The 18,192-nt window shown below is 35.1% G+C and overlaps 1 protein-coding gene across 8 annotated transcripts in view; it reads left to right on the forward strand.

The window, feature by feature from the left end:
* The window catches only part of SLC9C1 (solute carrier family 9 member C1), a 146,918-nt gene that overhangs the window by 13,121 nt on the left and 115,605 nt on the right, over nt 1-18,192 (forward strand). For 7 of the 8 annotated variants that reach the window (XM_033211311.1, XM_033211312.1, XM_033211314.1 and 4 more), the window contains exons 3-9: nt 979-1,079; nt 2,890-3,018; nt 3,926-4,091; nt 6,747-6,875; nt 11,691-11,852; nt 15,420-15,519; nt 17,412-17,555. In XM_033211311.1, coding sequence (XP_033067202.1) covers nt 979-1,079; nt 2,890-3,018; nt 3,926-4,091; nt 6,747-6,875; nt 11,691-11,852; nt 15,420-15,519; nt 17,412-17,555 — 931 coding nt within the window. Of the gene's footprint in view, nt 1-978; nt 1,080-2,889; nt 3,019-3,925; nt 4,092-6,746; nt 6,876-11,690; nt 11,853-15,419; nt 15,520-17,411; nt 17,556-18,192 lie in introns of those variants that run through there. The other variant, XM_033211317.1, reaches the window with a different exon arrangement.

The following is an 18,192-nucleotide window of genomic DNA, read 5'->3' on the forward strand; positions in this document are numbered from 1 at the left end:
TTTCAAACCGATGTCTTATTCTTCTTAGTGCTTAAAACTGTAACCTTATGATACAAATCTTCAACGTCTTGATCAAATAAATATGACAAATGATGTTCTGTAAGAAAAATGCTCTTCACTTGTATTCCTTCCCTGCATATTTTGAGTAATTATCTTCCAAGACCCATGCATCTTTTCCCAAAATCTCTGAGAGTACAATTCCTTATTTCCTTCACTGTGGCAAAGTGTTTCAGAAAAGGGTTCCTTGAATTAAAAGTCGGCATATCCTATTTGACTCCCACGGCTCCGGTATCACATACCTACAGCCAACCATACCAAGAGCTTCCCCGTTATCTCCACATTGGAGAGCCCTTTCTCCGGATATCCTCCAGTTTCAGAGACTGCACCCAGAGACCCATTGGCAGGTTCCTGGATTCGCCTCAATTTTGGTCCTGCCTCTCTGCTTTGCATTTTCAGGCTTGGCCTTACAAGAAGGATGATGGTGCTGATTGTGCCAGAATGAGTGAAAACAGGAGGAAAATGAACCAGTTGCAGCAAAACCCACTATTCCACAACTAGTTTTTAAAATTGGGCTAGTTTCTCATTGTTCTGAACTAGAAGATTACATTAAAGTTTACTTATTAACCTTTTATTGCAGGATTGCTAAAGAAATTAATCTCTGATTTATGATGTGTACAAAAATACTATAAATATTTCAGTAGTAATCCAAGAGACAACAATTGCTAATAATGTTTGTTAAGTTTCTAAGGAGATGAGAATGAGATACATCATAGGAGAGGTAAAACTGTAACCCGGTAGATTAACAGTTACACTAATTCTGTGTGCTGCTAAGTGTAAGGGATGATTTTAAACTTATGAAAAAAGAAAACAAGTAGTGAAACTATAAGATATTGTTCACAATTTTAAGAAATCCTGTCACATTAAAGTTCTATAAATGAGATACCTCACTGCCTTTCACTAACAACATGTTTTTTGCAGCATTTTTGAACCTGCACTTGAAAGACTTTCCAGTTCCTCTCCCTGTGATGTTATTTTTACTTGGATGCAGTTTTGAAGTATTAAGCTTTACATCTTTGCAGGTGTGTATTGTACATGAGTATTTTATGCTATTTATTTGAGAATCATATAAATGCTGAGATGCCATTTAAAATGTTCAGAAATTATTCATCTGCTCACTGTTCTGCCAGTTGATAGATGATTGTGATGTGGATAGCATCAGATCAGGTGTGTAGAAAAAGGAGCCAGGCCTGCAAAAGCTGAGATCCAGCTGAGATCTGCAAAAGCTGAGTACATACAGCTACTGAGTACATACAGCTACTGAAAGTATTAGTGGCCAAGGAATGTTAAACAGATTTAGAAAACTGGGGGAAAAAAATGGCTAATGACATAGGAGCTCAGGGAGACTTTGTATTGCTGGTGCAGGACTTGAGTAGCAAAAATATTGTAATATTGAACTAATCTATTTCCTCAATGAAGACTGTTTTAAAGGGTTTCTTTTAAAAGAGAAACTAGTCTCTTAAGCGTGCAGATTTGGCCAAGGGGCCGTAATTTGCCAGTCTGCCCTAGTCAATCAGAATGGATGTGAGAACTTGTCTGAAATGATTGACTTTCCCAAACAAATTTAGTCAATGATGTTAAAAATATTATACAAAACATGTATTCATGTAAGAACCAGAAGCAGTTTACTACTTTACATGTCATAAGCAGGTTTTATAATCATATGATTTTGACACAGATGCAATTTGAAGTACTTCTATAAGCTTTATTATTTGTCAGCAACTCCTTTAAAGGAAGGGACCAATGTTAAGACCCCTGAAGTGTCTAAGATTTTTCTCTACTTGCCAGCTAATGAGCTAGCTTGTCAGTTTCATGATCCCAGCAAAAGACATGGGACTCCTGGACCAGAGAAAAAGGGTTTTATTATCCACAGCGATAGCAATAACCAGAGTTAACACTTTCTTGTGCCTGTTTCCTGAACGATAATCCCAAAGAAGAAAAGAGGGCCAGGTGAAATCTGTACCTACATTGGGTTATATATCTGGCCACAGGAGAAGAAATGTAAGCTTAGAGAACCCGAATCCTATAATGGGTAGTAAGCTCATTTGCTCCCTTGCCTATTCTTCCACACACATCTTCTACATAAGCCATGGCCAGTTATTTGTAGTTTTTAGAATTTGATACAATCACTTACTCCTTTGTGAATTTTGTGCTTGATTATCCACCTACCTGAAACCTCTTTCTTCATCTTGATTGCCTGAAAATCTGCTGCATATTTTTTAGTACCCATGTCAATGTACTTCCTATACCTGTTCTTTAAATATAATAAATGTCCCTGAGGGAGATATTATCTTTATTACACTGAACAGTAAAGTAAACCTGTCATTTGCTCTGGAGGAAGACACTTGCTCTGCCTTCTAAGCCATACCAACATTCATGAAAAGATAGTACGGAAGAAAAACAATCAATACCTGTATTCATAAGCCATGGACAACACAAGAGATGCATGGAGAATTATCTCCCAAATGCAAGGATATTACCTAACACAGTAGGTACTCAGTGTTTCCCTAATAAGTGAATGTTGAATGGATACCTATAATAGAATTTACACATTTCAACTAAATATCTCATGTTAAACATTGTTAATTAGTTATTGCATGAATTGCATCAACTTTCCAGTTTCTATCCCTTCTATTCTTCCACACACATCTTCTATATAAGCCATGGCCGATTATTTGTAGTTTCTAGAATTTGATACGATCACTTACTCCTTTGTGTGATATGTCTTTTAAAAATTGTCTTTCTCTACTGTTAGATTTAGGAGTGCCTAGCATGTTTTCTATTCTAATAGTGATGAATAAATGAGAAGATGATATATTTGTATAATATTAGGTCCAAAGATATGCAAACGCCATACAATGGATGAGTCCAGACTTACTTTTTCGTATATTTGCACCAGTAATTTTCTTTACTACTGCATTTGACATGGATACACACATGCTTCAAAAGTTATTTTGGCAGGTAAGCTTTCTTTTTTGGTAATGTCATTCATTCATGAACCACATATTATCTATGTTCAAATTTTTAGAATTTTTTTTCCAAAATAGGGAACAAAGAAGAAATAAAAGGGCATGGGAGTAATAAATTCAGCTTCATAATTTAGTGAATAAATCATATCTTGGCAATAGTCTGGCATATCAAAGACCCAGGGGAAAAATTATGAAAGAAAACAGTAATTCTGAGACTCAGACTCGCACTACTTCATGCCAGATATAATATTAACTCTGAAATACTACAAGAGTGCTATGAGAAAGTGTATTAGCTCCAGTAAAAGGAAATTGTTTTTAAAAGTCATGTTTTAAATACCTATGTTCTAAAGCTTCCTACATTCATATCTAAGAGAATAAAAGGAGAGAAGAAAACACAGAAGCAGCTAAACTCTAACTCAAAAACCATAAGAAGTTTTTAACATGCGAGATTTGAACTGTATCAGGGAAAGACCTCAAGAAAAAACACTCCAAATCATAAGTAAGGTGTACATTTCTTTCAAAGTAATCAAAACAGTTTTATAAATATAGGCCATTACCTAAACTGCATTAGAAGCAAATAATTTATTAGAATAATTTATACTTTTAAGCCAAATGCAGACACATGGAGTTCAGAAAAATGACTAAAAGATGAAATCAAAAAGAACAGACGTAAAAGGGGTTTGGGTTGTCTCAGCTGAGCTCTGCCAAACCATCTCCTGCATCTTTGGTCAAGTGGAAGTCAGCTGAAGCAGAGTGAGCTAGATGGCCCCACTCCTGTGTCTGCTGGTGGGTACTGTTGGTGTTGGTTGATTCTGTATCTCCAGTAATCCTGATTATCTTCTTCTTAAAATGGACTACAAAAGCAGTCTGATTTTTCTAATTGTAAAATTTCTTTGCAGATACTTTTAATTACAATTCCCGGCCTTTTGGTTAATTATATCTTAGTTCTTTGGTATCTGGCATCTTTAAATAAATTGCATTTGAAGCACACCCCATGGTTATTATTTTCAGCTATCCTTGTGAGTTCGGATCCCATGCTAACTGCAGCTGCTGTAAGAGACCTTGGTGGGTATATTGCTCTCTTTTTCTATATTTATAATATCATATTTCATAATGAACTTGCATTTGTTTTAAGATCTTTTGTTTTTGGTAGCTTTCCACTATGAGAAGTCAGGTAGTGAGGGATTGGGGGTTGGGGATTAAGCAGAGATTTTGGAGGTCATGCTTAGGGCAGAAGAAATGCCAGTGACGGGCTTATTTAGTGTCAAAAAAAAGCATTATACCCAATTGTGCAATAAGGGAGGGAATTCATTCAGAACCCTTGACTTTATACATACTTCTACCTTGAGCCAACAGAATAGTTCTGGGACATTACAATATTGCATATACACTGTCGTGACATTTCTGTTGCCCAATATTTCTTTTCCTTTGTAAAGAATCATTAGGACAATTCTATTTAAAAAGTATTTTGCCTTTGGCATCATTGTCATTATCAAGACTGAAAGCCTAAAAAGTCAAAAAATGGTAAAATCATCAATCATACAGTGTTTTGAGTATATACTATTTTAAGAAAAATCAGTCTATATTTAAAAGTAAAATACCAACTCAATTTAGCCCAGAAAAACAAAAACAAAAAAAGCCTCATGCAAGAAAAACAATAATTTTATTGTCCCCTTTCATCACTTTTTAATAATGAGAACTAGAAAAATTGCTTTAAAATAGAATATTAATATGGCACACACATGCATGCATTTGCACACACACAACACACATACTCTTTTCAATTTTAATTTCACTTTGTAACCAGTTAAAGAGGAAATAGCTATCTGAGGCAAGTAGAAATAGAGTAGGGCATCAAGTGTAAATATATGAATAAATGAGAACCGAGCCTTCAAGACAAAGGACATTAAGAGAGTGAGATGACACTTTAGAAGAAGATGCCAACATCCACCACCCAACCCTGAATTCTTGTCTTCCTCCCCACACTCTCAGCCCACATCCCTGCCTCCTTGTGACTGTCAATGCCAACCCTTTTCTCCTCTATATTTGAGAGACTCTTATGATACCTGAGAGCTGATTTCACGCTTGTCTAACTTTCTTATCTTGTAATCTAGTATTCCACTGATTTTCTACCCTGCCACAATTGAATTTAATTTACTCAGCGTACCTTGCAGGGTTATTTTCATAAATTTTGTCCATCTTGCCATTACTTTCAGAATTTTGTTTCTCTCCCCCCTGTATCTTTCCAGAAGACATTTTTAAAAGTAATTTCTTCTTGGCAGCATTGTTCCTGAGTTTACAAAGCAAGATTTATAAGATTTAGAAAGACTTATATATGTATATGTGTGTGTGCGTGTGTGTATATGTGCACATATATATGTATTTTTTCATATATATATATGAAAAATTTGCCCAAGACTGCCAGAATACATAAATACATTCACACTGGCTTGAGCTTTTCACGGGCCTTTGGCTCCTCCTATGCCCTTATATCTACTATGTATTTCTGAATATTTACATTTTGCCATAGTTCCATTTATACAATAATATCAGTTAGGTTTTGCTGAGTAATAAACAACTCCAAATGTGGTGGCTTAAAACAACAATTATTTATTATTTCTCATGAATCCAGCAGTTCTAATGATATGGGCTGGGTCCTGCTGATCTTGCTAGGTTCACTAAGGAGTCTATAATCAGCTGGTGGACATTGGTGGGCTAAGTGATCCAGGATGGCCTCAACTGGGAAGATCTACCTTTCCTTCATGTATCTCTTATAATCCTACAGAGGAATGCTGCCATGGCAGTGGCAGGAGTCAGAGAGGAGGCAGAAATTTTCTGCTCTCATTGAGTCTCATAACAAAACAAACGAGATCTTTTTGGTGAGAAACACTGTTAAGTCTTACAGCGAAGGGCTTAGATACAGGCAGAGGTGAAGTATGGGATGGCCAAGGCAATCGAGCCACACAGCAACAGCCTTGGTGTTTCTTCTCTTCTATCAGCATACTGATTGTAGTTAGGTTGTGATTGCGGTTACAGACTGGTTGATTCTCAGAAAAGACTTTTACTGTATAATAACATTTCCTCCTATGAGTTTTAGAAAATCACTATAGATGCTCAAAGTTGTAGCTTTACCGCTACATGCACATTTAAGGGCAGAGAAAAAGGACAACTGATAGACATTTAAACTTAGAATGCCATCGTAAATAGAGGAAAATTTGGATGGAAGTGCATAATATCAGGAACTCTCCATTCATGGAGATTGATTTCTAAAACCATTGGGAAGAATGAATGAGAAAGTCAGACAATTTCTAAGCTTAGCTAGATTATGTGAACAATTGCCTTAATACTTATGTTATGTTATAAAGCTTTGGTTTGTAACTTTATTTTATTCTTCAATCATCATTTTCTGTCTTGCCTTAAATGTATCTGATTTATCATGCATGTATTTATATAGAACAACTCACTGAATTAAAAATAATAATAAATTTCATGTTTTCCTCTGTACTTTGAAGCAAGGAACGAGAATTTTAATTATCTCACTTACATAAACAAAATGGACCCTAATTAATTTAGTGCCAATTATGATGGTCTAAACTTAACTTGCAGTAAATCCATAGCTAAGACCATCCTTATAGTTGCTAAGAAAATTTTATTCTTTAACATTTAATATTTAATGTTTTTCTCACTTTATAAAACATCTTTCCTCCTCAACATATGTAGGGCTTTCTAGAAGCCTCATCAGTTTAATTAATGGAGAAAGTCTGATGACCTCTATTATATCATTAATTACATTTACTAGTATTATGGATTTTGACAAAGGACAACAAAATAAAAGGAACCATACCATAGGTAAGGATCTTTTCTTTTAAATTTTTTTCTTAACATCAGAATCCTGTATTTTCTGAAAGCTGATGTGTATTTTGTAATATCCTACCATAAGTTATATTTGTAAGAATGTAATAGTGAGTATTGGTTTAGTGACTTACTCTTTACAAAGCACTACTACCCATTACTTATTTAATGTTAGTTACATATTTGTTGTGAGAGTGGGTTGAGACTCTTCATGAAGATGCTTATGGGAGAGGCCTGGGCTGAACCAGAATGCCAGACAACCAGAATGAGAGATGTTCTTTTTTATGTGCTGAAGATGAGCTTAGAAGATAAACCAAATAGTGCATCCACTAGTAGTGAGAGGAGGCAGCTTCTCTTCCGTTTGCCCTGGGACTATATCTCATGCAGGCAACATAAAAAGCTGTCAAATAAGGGAGGAAGTATGCGTTATTAGCCATCTACAGGGTCAGAGAATAGTGCTTGTAAGCAAAGGGATTGCAAAGTGCCCATGAGCTGTTTCACTTACCGCTTTCAGATAGCCCTAAACCATAAGTACTTTTCTCCCCTTTATCATGTGTATGTGTGTGTATAAAATAAATGACATATGTATAATATAATAGTGATTATAAAGTATACAGCTATATAACTATTAATCAGGAGAAGAAATTTCATGTTACCAGCATCCCTAGAAGCATCTTACGTGCTCTTCTCTGGTCAAAGCCCTGTATCTTCCTCCTAGAAAAGTCATTTTCAACGTTTAGTCTCTGAATCCCTGGCTAGTGGAGGAGAGGGGTTCATAGGATCTTTTCAGGGTGTCTATGAAATCAAAGCATTTTCATAATATTACTAAGAATTTATTTAGCTTTTTATTGTGGTGCACTTGCACTGGTTTTGGAAAAGCAATGATTATAGTCTCCTTGATAAACCGACGATGTACTATTCTACACACTGGGTGTCTTCTTTGTTCTAAGGTCTTATGCAGCATTGTCTCATTCTGCCACTACCTCCATTCCTGTTGAAAAGGTGTGCTTAAGAGGTGCCTCCACAACATATTCTAATCCATTGATCTGTGTGGTATCAAACAATTCACTCTGCTGTAGTGGGATTCTTCTACTCCCTGCCTCCCCTCAGCAATGAAGAATATCTTAAATTACTTCTCCTACTACTCAAGAAGAGGAGATTTTTAGCTGCAATTGTTTTCCCTGCCCCTAGAGAGTGCTTCATTGTTGTGCAGCTAGGGACCCTGTGTACCTCTATTCTTTCCTATTCCTGCCTTATCCTAAAACTCAGAAGTGAAGAATATTCTTTCCCAAGAAGAATCATCCTGAGGACCACCACTCCTCTCACCCCTTCCTCAAAGGAGCTGATCCAGGTGGTGGACAGTTACCCTAATTGGGCATAGGAGGTATTTGCTTTCAGCCTTTGAGGCTTGTGGGCAACAGATAGGTGAAGCTCTGTGTATGGTGTCAGTTTGCCTAGCCCACGGAAACTTGGAGCATCTGTGGTGAACCTGGAACCTCAGATTAGCTCAGAAAGGTACATTGTCTTTCGGTACTTCTGATTCACCATCTGTGATGTGTGTGAAAGCCAAACAACCATAAACACAACCTCTACTAAAATCCAGGGTGCAAAAGGAGGTGATGTAATATGGCACTCAGAGAGTGCTCACCCTAAAACCTCCTATAGCTATGACCTTCCTGAAGTTGACTAAGTTGAGCAACAAAGAAATTTCTATATTCAGAAGCATTTTAAAAACTCAAAGGCCACCCTTGGGGGAACTAAAAAACCTTAAAGAAGTACAATCTTGCATGCCATTGAGGAGGATCCATGTTCACCTACTAAACCTGGTTCAGTGTTCTACCAGGCTTTATTTACGATATTATATACTGACCACGGAATTTCAGGGAAACATATCAGAAATAACATCTACAGGCTAATCAGGGGAACTTTTTTGGTACTCTTTGGGAGAAGGGAAAAGAAAAGGAAGAATAAAGGTTCTGATCTGGAAGTTCATTCATTCACTGATTCAACAATGCTTTATTAATATGTACTATGTGAGAATTTCTATTCTAGGACCTGAGGATTTAACCATAAACACAATAGGCAAAGTCCCATTGCCTCCATAGAGCTTGCCTTGTAATTTTGACAATAATCAATGGAATGGAACTTTATTTTTTTATGTTTCAGAAGAAGAAAAACTGTAAGTAATCACTTAAAAATAATAAGAGTGATAACTTCAACAATAAAAACTCTGCTGTAGGAGAAAGAGAACAATGAACTTACTTTCTTAGACATTAGGACTTTCTCCGAACGTGAACACCTTTGAAATACAAATTTTCCTTAAGAAATAAAGATGCTTAATAAGCTTTACTGCTATTTCATTTGACAATTGTGAATCAATAATTTTCAGAGTAACCATTGTTTTTATAACTTCTGTAATTATTTAAACAGTGTTACTAACCTTTGAAGTTAGCACATATTTTATAATAGGAAAAAATTAAGAAAGATTATTTCACTCAGAGTTCTTACTCTTTCCAATTTAAGTGCTAGAAATTTTAAAACAGTATAAGCAGTAATGGCTTTGCTTTGAGACTTTTCCTGGCTTAACAAATCTAGTCAGCAAACATGTTACTTATTAAAATGTATTTTCCTTTCTTAAAGGAAAAAGCAGCTTTCAAACTGGGGTCTTCTAACTCCAGATTCCTGTATGCTTCTGCCACTAAAGTTGGCCTTCATCCTATATTTCAGTGACAGGAGATTCTGGACTCAAAATTATTGCCATGACCAGCTCTGTGCCTAGAGCTCATGTGGCCTGGAGACATGTGTAGTTCCAGAAAATGAGCCCATGATGGCCTCCGGCTCCCTGTTTTCCTGGGAAGGGCATCATGACATTGCTCTGTGGAAAGTAATTAGGCAAAACATAAAAGTAATAACACCAAAAAGCAAATATATTTTGGCGCATTAATTTTACTTTTGGAACCTAAAAAGTACTCAGAGAAGCCCAAGAGAGAAAAATGTATGTACAGAAATACACATTGCAACATTGTTTATCAGGTTGAAAAGCTAAAACATATGAAATGCTCAAAAAGAAGGAAGCCATCAGTCACTCTGACAGGCCAACATAATGCAGGAGATTCACCCAGCTGAGGCCTAGAGACATTCCTCTTTCTGTATTTCCTGTATGTATTACATTAGATCTAGATTATCACTTCCATGAGTTTAGGGACTTCCTACTTGTTCCTTCATATATCTCTAAAATCTATTACATGTTTGACACATTAAAGGCATTGAATAAATTCCTTAATGGAGACCAAAAGGAGCTCTTAAACTAAACTGACCAAATTTTCCAAACTTAAGTGTGGCTTTTAGCAGCTGAAAATAAACTCTTTCAACACAGAAACAAGAAAATATTGTCCAACTACCCCAAAGGCAATGAGCTATTTTTATTAATATTAGTTTTAATGGACAAATCATAATGTATACATTTGAGGGGTACAATGTGAGGCTTTGATATATGTATACAATGTAGAATGATTGAATCAAGCTAATTAATATCACCTCATTTAACTATAATTTTTTATGACGAGAGATTTGAAATTTACTCTCTTAGTTATTTTGAAATACCAATATATTATTATTGACTATAGTCACTTTGCTGTGGAATAGATCTGAAAACTTAGTACTGCTTTCTCTTGGAAACTTTGCACTTCATAATCAACAGTTCCCTATTCTCTTCCTCCCTACATCCCCAGCCTCTGGTAATAATTATTCTACTCTCTATTTCTGAAAGTTCAACTTTTTTAGTTTCTACATATAAGTAAGATCATGCGGTATTTTTCTTTCTGTGCCTGTCTTACTTCACTTAGCATAATATCCTCTAGGTTCATCCATCTTGTTGTAAATAACAAGACTTCCTTCTTTTTTAAGGATGAATACTATTTCATTGTGTATGTATACCATATTTTCTTTATTCATTCATTGATGGACACTTCGGTTGACCCCATATCTGGGACATAAATAACCCAATTAAAAAAATAGGCTAAGAACAGACAGACATCAAAAAAAGACATATAAATGGTCAACAGGTGCTTTTTTTTTTTTTTTCAAGACAGAGTCTTGCTCTGTTGCCCAGGCTGGAGTGCAGTGGTGTGATCTCGGCTCACTACAACCTCCACCAAGCTGTTCTCATGCCTCAGCCTCCCAAGTAGCTGGGATTACAGGCATGTGGCACCACACCCAGCTGAGTTTTGTATTTTTAATGAAGATGAGATTTCGCCATGTTGGCCAGGTTGGTCTCAAACTCCTGACCTCAAGTGATCTGCCCACCTCAGCCTCCCGAGGGATTATAAGTGCTAGGATTGTAGTCATGAGCTACAGTACCCGGCAGTCAACAGGTACATTAAGAAATGTTCAGCCTCACTAATCATTAGGGAAAAGCAAATGAAAACCATAATGAGATATTACTTCACATCTGTTAGAATGTCTTTTATCAAAAAGATAAAAGAGAAGTGTTAGTAAGATTGCAGAGAAAAGGAAACTCTTGTACACTGTTGGTGGGAATGTAAATTAGTACAGCTATTATGGAAAACTATGTGGAAGTTCCTCAAAAAACTAAAAGTAGAACTCTACTATATGATCCAGTAATCCTATTTCTGGGTATATATCCAAAGGAATTGAAATCAATATGTCACAGGGATATCTGCACTCTCATGTTCATTGCGGCAATTAGCTAATTTTAAAGATAATGACAAAAAGGAAAATTAACCCAGAATATCAATTAAAATTAAGGGCAAGTTCTATTAACTACTTCTTATTTACTCCCCTTTCTTGTAGCTCAACACATCGTGGGTGAAATTTTTTCAAATATTATAGCAAGTTCCTTGTTTGGAATTCTAAGTTCAAAACTGATTCAATTTTGGATGTCAACTGTTTTTTGTGATGATGTCAATCATATAAGTCTCATCTTTTCAATTCTGTATCTCATCTTTTATATTTGTAAGTGAGGGGCCTATGCCTATAATAAAATAACATGGAAAACCTCAAAATAAAAATATATGAAAAGTGCATACCAGGAAAAAGCTAGTAAAAACATTCAACTGATCTAGACAGAATATTTTTACTAAAATAATCTATCAAAAGAGATTAAAAATATGAATATCTATACAACAGAAAACAATGTACCAATATTAGCAAATACTATTATAAAAGAAAAAAGAATTTGACAAAACTATCATACAGAAATTATGCCTTTCCCAGAGAATTTCATGACTAATTGAACAACAAATAATTATGGCTATAAAAATATTTAAATATCTTAGAAGTTTGGTTTATAAGATATATAGTTTTACCTCCCAAAACAGAATGCATATCCTTTACATATACATGTAGACAACTTGCAGAAATTAAATCGAAGAACGTTTCAATAAAATTTCAAACATTGTTCAACCATGATGCAATTAAATTAAATATGAACTACAAAAAGAGGGTTCCTACCAGGCATAGTGGCTTATGCCTATAATCCTAGCACCTTGGGAGGCTGAGGTAGGAGGATCACTTGAGCCTAGGATTTTGAAACTAGTCTGGGGAAGATAATGGGACCCCATGTCTCCAAAAATGTTTAAAACTAGCTAGATGTGGTGGCACGTGTCTATAGTCCCAGCTCCTCAGGAGGCTGAGGCGGGAGGATCACTTGAGCCCAGGAATTTGAGGCTGCAGTGAGCTATGATCGCACTCCAGCCTGGGCAACAAAGAGAGAAGCCGTCTCTCTAACGAAAGGGTGGAGGGGGGCAGTTTCAACCTGTAAATTAGATATTTTGTCTTGGTAACTCTTAGATCAGAAAGGCAATCAAAATAGAAGTTACATATCAAGTAAAGCTAAATGTTGGAAAATCTATCAATATTATTAATCAATTAATTCATGTCCCACAATCACCTCCTCACAAAAATATGGTAGCTATTGATAATTAGTCATACCATTGTTTCCTGACACAGCCTCAGAATAACATTTAATTCAGCTCTTCAGACAGCCCTTCTTACGATTCGGAATTGACATGCACGATAATACCTAGTTACCTCACCTGCACTATGTCCCTGTTACATTTAGGAATACAACAATGGTGTATATTCTCACATCCATGATTAAAAATAATTCTGAAAGCTCTAGCTAATGTGATAAGGAGAAACATTTATACATATTTTAAAAGGAAAAAATGGGTAGATTAATCACAACATTTTATATCATATAGAAAATTCAACAGAATTAATGGGTAAACAAAGTCAGCAAGACCCTTTAATAGCTTGATATAAGTTATCCAAACAGTTGATGGTATTTTTATCAGACAGCAATAACTAACTAGAAAATAAGAAAATTGGATTCTTTATATACTGGTAAAGAGTTATAAAATATCAATGAATAAACTTAACAAATAGTTTGGATCTAAACATAGAAAATTATAAAAGTTATTAGGAAATATAAAATTTAAATAAATTGAAGCATAGAAAAACTTAGAGTAATGGGAATTTATCATTTTCCCTCTGAAGAGGAAAAGGCAGACCAGAGGACCTTGAGGATTTCTAATGAATTAATCAGTGGGTTAAATTCAATTATAATATACTGAGGGTTATAGAATCAAGCTAATGAATTAACAGACAGTGAGAGAATGATCAGTTAATTCAGGTAGGTTCCTCATGTACTAGTGTTCGTGTGTCTACTTAAATTCCTAAAAGAAAATCCAACAAATATAATTTCATCTAACATTATTTTTAATAAGTAACCCTAATTTCTAGATTAAAGGTTATACCCAAGGAAATAATTTAAAACTTTTAGAGTCAAGATGTCTCAATAAACATTTTAGGAAGAAACCTGCCAGGACAGAATTTCATTAAAACAAGGTACAAAGTAAATATAAATTTAATGTAAAAAGACTTTCCCAGTGACCTGGCTTTGTGTTTATATTTAGTACCTTCAAGATAGTCATTATAAATATTTTCCTGACTTCACCATCACCTAACAAGTTATAATACCTAATCCAGGGCTTGATTATTTCAAAGAACCTATGTCCGTGATTTCTTCTTCTTTCATGATTCAACAGTGACTCTGCCTTTGCTACCATTTTCAGCCAGGATTAAAATAAAAAATAGAAAACTTGTAATTTTCCATTTTAGAAGGGAAAACTCAATAATGTAATAATGGCATTAATTTCACTAAATTAAACTTTATTACAATCCAAATCAAACAATGATAGAAATTGTTTTAGTTTTAAAATTTCCTTCTCTCTCTCTCTTTTTCTTTTTACTTTTCTTTTTTTTTTTTTTTTTTTTTGGTGGAGTCTCCTTCTGTCGCCCAGGCTGGAGTGCAGTGGCTTAATCTCTGCTCACTGCAAGCTCTGCCTCCCGGGTTCACACCATTCTCCTGCCTCAGCCTCCCAAGTAGCTGGGACTACAAGCACCTGCCACCAAGCCTGGCTAATTTTTGTATTTTTAGTAGAGATGGGGTTTCATCATGTTAGCCAGGATGGTCTCGATCTCCTGACCTCGTGATCCACCTGCCTCGGCCTCCCAAAGTGGTGGGATTACAGGTGTGAGCCACTGCGCTTGGCCCTCTCTCTCTCTCTTAGAAACAAGAGTCTTGTTCTGTTGCCCAGGCTCTGGAGTACAGTGGCATGATAATGGCTCACTGCAGCCTCAACCTCCTGGGTTTAAGAAATCCTCCCACCTCAGCCTCCTAAGTAGCTGGGACTACAGGCATGTGCCACCAAGCCAAGCCAATTTTTAAAATTTTTTGTAGAGACAGGGTCACATTATGTTGCCTAGGCCAGTCTCAAACCCCTGGGTTCAAGCAATCATCCCACATCAGCCTCCCAAAGTGCTGGAATTATGAGTCACTGTGCCTATCCAAAATTTCATGACAATTTCAAAATTCATCTAGAAAAATTAATGTGTGAGAATAGGCAAAACAATTTTTTTAAGTGGTGAACTTTCTCTACCAGATAGGTATTAAAACATTTAATAGGTCTACAGTAATTAAAATACAACTGTTGTAACACAGGAACACAAAGTAAGTCAAAGAAACACAAAGGGCACAAAACTAGTCGAAGTATGAATGGCAATTTAATATACGATAAAAGTAGAATATCCACAATATTCTTTAGTATTAAAAACAAATATTTCAGTTTTTACTTATTAACTAGAACTATGTCTGCTAAGAAGGAGGTATAAGTTGTGGGCAAGTTCACAAAGAAATCATCAGTTGATTTTCATTTCAACCCTCCAGAACCCATCTGAAACAACCAGACCTCTAAAGTGTGCTCTAGCCTCAATGGGGTATGTGAAGCCATGCAAAGATGTCTGCAGTAGGCTTTACAATACAATTGGATATAAGTTGGAGGAAGAAAAAGGACATGGGGTGGTGGTAATAATTTGCAATATTTTTCAGCTGAAATCAAGTGAAGTTGCCTCTCTATAAAAGTCACAGTACTGTCACAACATCTGATACTTTTAACTCGGGTAAAATTTGTGCTGCTGCTGATGTTAAATTAATACTTTATTTCTTTTTAAAAATAGGTGAGTTAATTGGAATGTCAGGAATATTTACTCTGGCCATTGTGGGACTTCTTTTAAATTCTACAAGTTTTAAAGCAGGAGTTGAAGCACTTCTTCTTGAGTAAGTGGCTAGCATATTTTCACTTTATTTCATACACTGGAATGTATAATATTATAATAGTAACAGTATCTACATCTACATGGCCAAAGTAAGATTTGCAAAGACTTGAAAACTACCCAACTAAAAACCTTTCCTAGATTTTATTTTTTCTTGCCAGTGTCTTTGAATCCTCCAATTTAAAGCAAATTCGTAACCTTACCTTGAGTCCAAGTTGGTTCTCTTTCCCCACTAATTCCTCAAGTCTCTGATTATCTCCTCAATAATTTCCCATGTAAAATCTTGTACCAACTAGTAAGAGGGTTCCAAAAGTGCAGTAATCGAGAAGTAATATTTTAATATTTTAACTCAATATTTTAAAATTCAGTTTAAGTTGAACTTAATGCAAAAAAATAATCTAAAGATTAGTATTTTAAGGACAATGAGGTGCTGTGTAAAGCAAATCAGAAGAGTAAGCTGGGGCATTTGAAGAGGATTAGCAGTGTTATAAAAGAAAGTATGACCAAACTAAATGTAAGCAAGACTAAGGGTGGAAAAGTGCAAATTGTGCCTTGCTCAAGGGCACTCAGCTGAGGGGTGAGTAGTTATCAGCCAAAAGGGAGAGCACTTTCTGTAATGCTTCGATACGTAGAGTGGAAACTTGACCTGAACCACACAATGACAACATATGTGTTAACAAAGACCCTGAAAGTAAACCATGATTTTTAGAGTTTTGGGACAACGTTATAGAAGACAGAATTAATTCTGATGTAAGAAGTTTAAAAGATATAGGGTCTTATAGGATTCTGGAGCACTTCGATAAAATTCCATGCCAATTACAATGGAAGTCAATTGTACGTACACTTAGGCAAAATTAAATGGACCACAGCTGAGGGAATAATTTAAAATGCTACACAAGTGTTAGCTATATACATGGGGAATTATTCTGAAGGTTTTCCTCTCCTTCTTGCTCAAACTGTAAGCTGGATCTTCAAATATATTACTTATCTTTATTCTTCATTCCTTGTAAGTTGTGATGTCTTTCTTGCCTGCGTTCCTAGTACTATTGAGCCTACAATTGAAATAGGTGATCTCTCTGTACCTCATATTGATTTCTAAACCATTCTATCTCCCACTTCCTTAAAAGAATCCAATTTAGAAGCCCGTGCCATCAGAATATACCATCTGCCTCTTGGTTGTGATTATCTATAGACTTCTAACTCACATTCTCCATTTTGTGAAGATTTTAGTTCCTGTCTCACTGTGACTCTCCAATATTACTCTATCACCATTCTTAGTGATGTCAATATTCATACAGTTAATCCTTTACTCCCTCTCCTTCCAATTCCTGTATCTTCTCTCCTTGTATAAGTATGTCCACCACTCCTCTTTCACCACCCACTCCCACAGTTGTACAAATAACTACTTCATAAACACAGTTGCAAGAATCTTACTGTCTAAAATACGGCACGTACCAACTTCTACTCTTGAAGATAGTGGAAATCTAAGATAATAGTGTTAAATTCTACTAACATCTCAAAACAACCTGTAACAGGTCCATGTTAACTCTTAAACAGAGAAGGTGTACCATCTCCCACCTTTTCACTCTATGCCCTCTAGTACCTAAATTCTAACAATTCTGCAACCATACTGAGACTAAAATGCATTGATTCTGTCATCTTTTACTGACCCTCACCTATCCCATATTTTCAATTCCTCTTTATCCAGGTCATTTCTTTTGTGTAAAATAATTTAATAACTTTTCATCATTTTCAGCTAAAAGTCAAAAGTTGTTTGTAAATGTTTTATTCATATTTTGATAATTATTAGCACAATGATTCACATAGATAAACCCTGTAATCAAGATGTCAAATTAATCAATTATAAATATTTTTAATTTTTTCTGAATAATGCAGATTCTGGAATTTTCTATCACGTGTTGCTTTTCTCATGGTGTTTACTTTATCTGGACTTCTAATTCCTGCACATACATATTTGTATATAAAATTTGTTGATATATACTATTCATTAAATATCTACTTCACACTGGTTGTTTTAAGGTAAGAATATCATTAAAATTTTTCTATTTATAGATAATTGAGTAAGTTTAAAGATCATCTTTTAAATAACACAAAGATTTTGTACCTTAGATTGAAAAATTGACTCAGACTTTCCAAGGATCATCAGCAAATAAATGCTTAGTCATTTTTTTTTTTGGCTTTTAACTAAATTTCAAAGCAATGCAAACTCTGTTTATTTTTAATTAGAAACAAACACAATTAACATTTAACATATTTTGTCCAATGTTTTTGTAATGACATTTCATGAAATTAAGTACCTCTTATAAATAAAAATCTTGTTTTTGCTCAATATTATATAGCAAACAATTTTCTATTAATTAAAAACTACAGTTAGAAATTGCTTTTTAAAAATCATAGGGAAGCCCTCTTTGTAAACGTCTTTTTTTCTCAAATAATTTTTGTAGTTTCTTTTTCCACTGTTAAGAGGTAGAAAAAAGTCTGTTCATGTAGCTGAAAAGGAGATAGCATAGAGTGGGAAAAACCATCATAATTAGAGTCTCGTAGTTCTTTAATCTCCATCACTCAAATGGTTGACATTCTGCTTCCATCTAGTTGAATTGTTGAAGTCAAGGCAGCTAGTGCCAACTAAAACAAAATTATTTCCCAAATTATCAGA

Source organism: Trachypithecus francoisi, unplaced genomic scaffold (genome assembly GCF_009764315.1).
Source record: "Trachypithecus francoisi isolate TF-2019V2 unplaced genomic scaffold, Tfra_2.0 Lachesis_group0, whole genome shotgun sequence".
NCBI lineage: Eukaryota > Metazoa > Chordata > Mammalia > Primates > Cercopithecidae > Trachypithecus > Trachypithecus francoisi.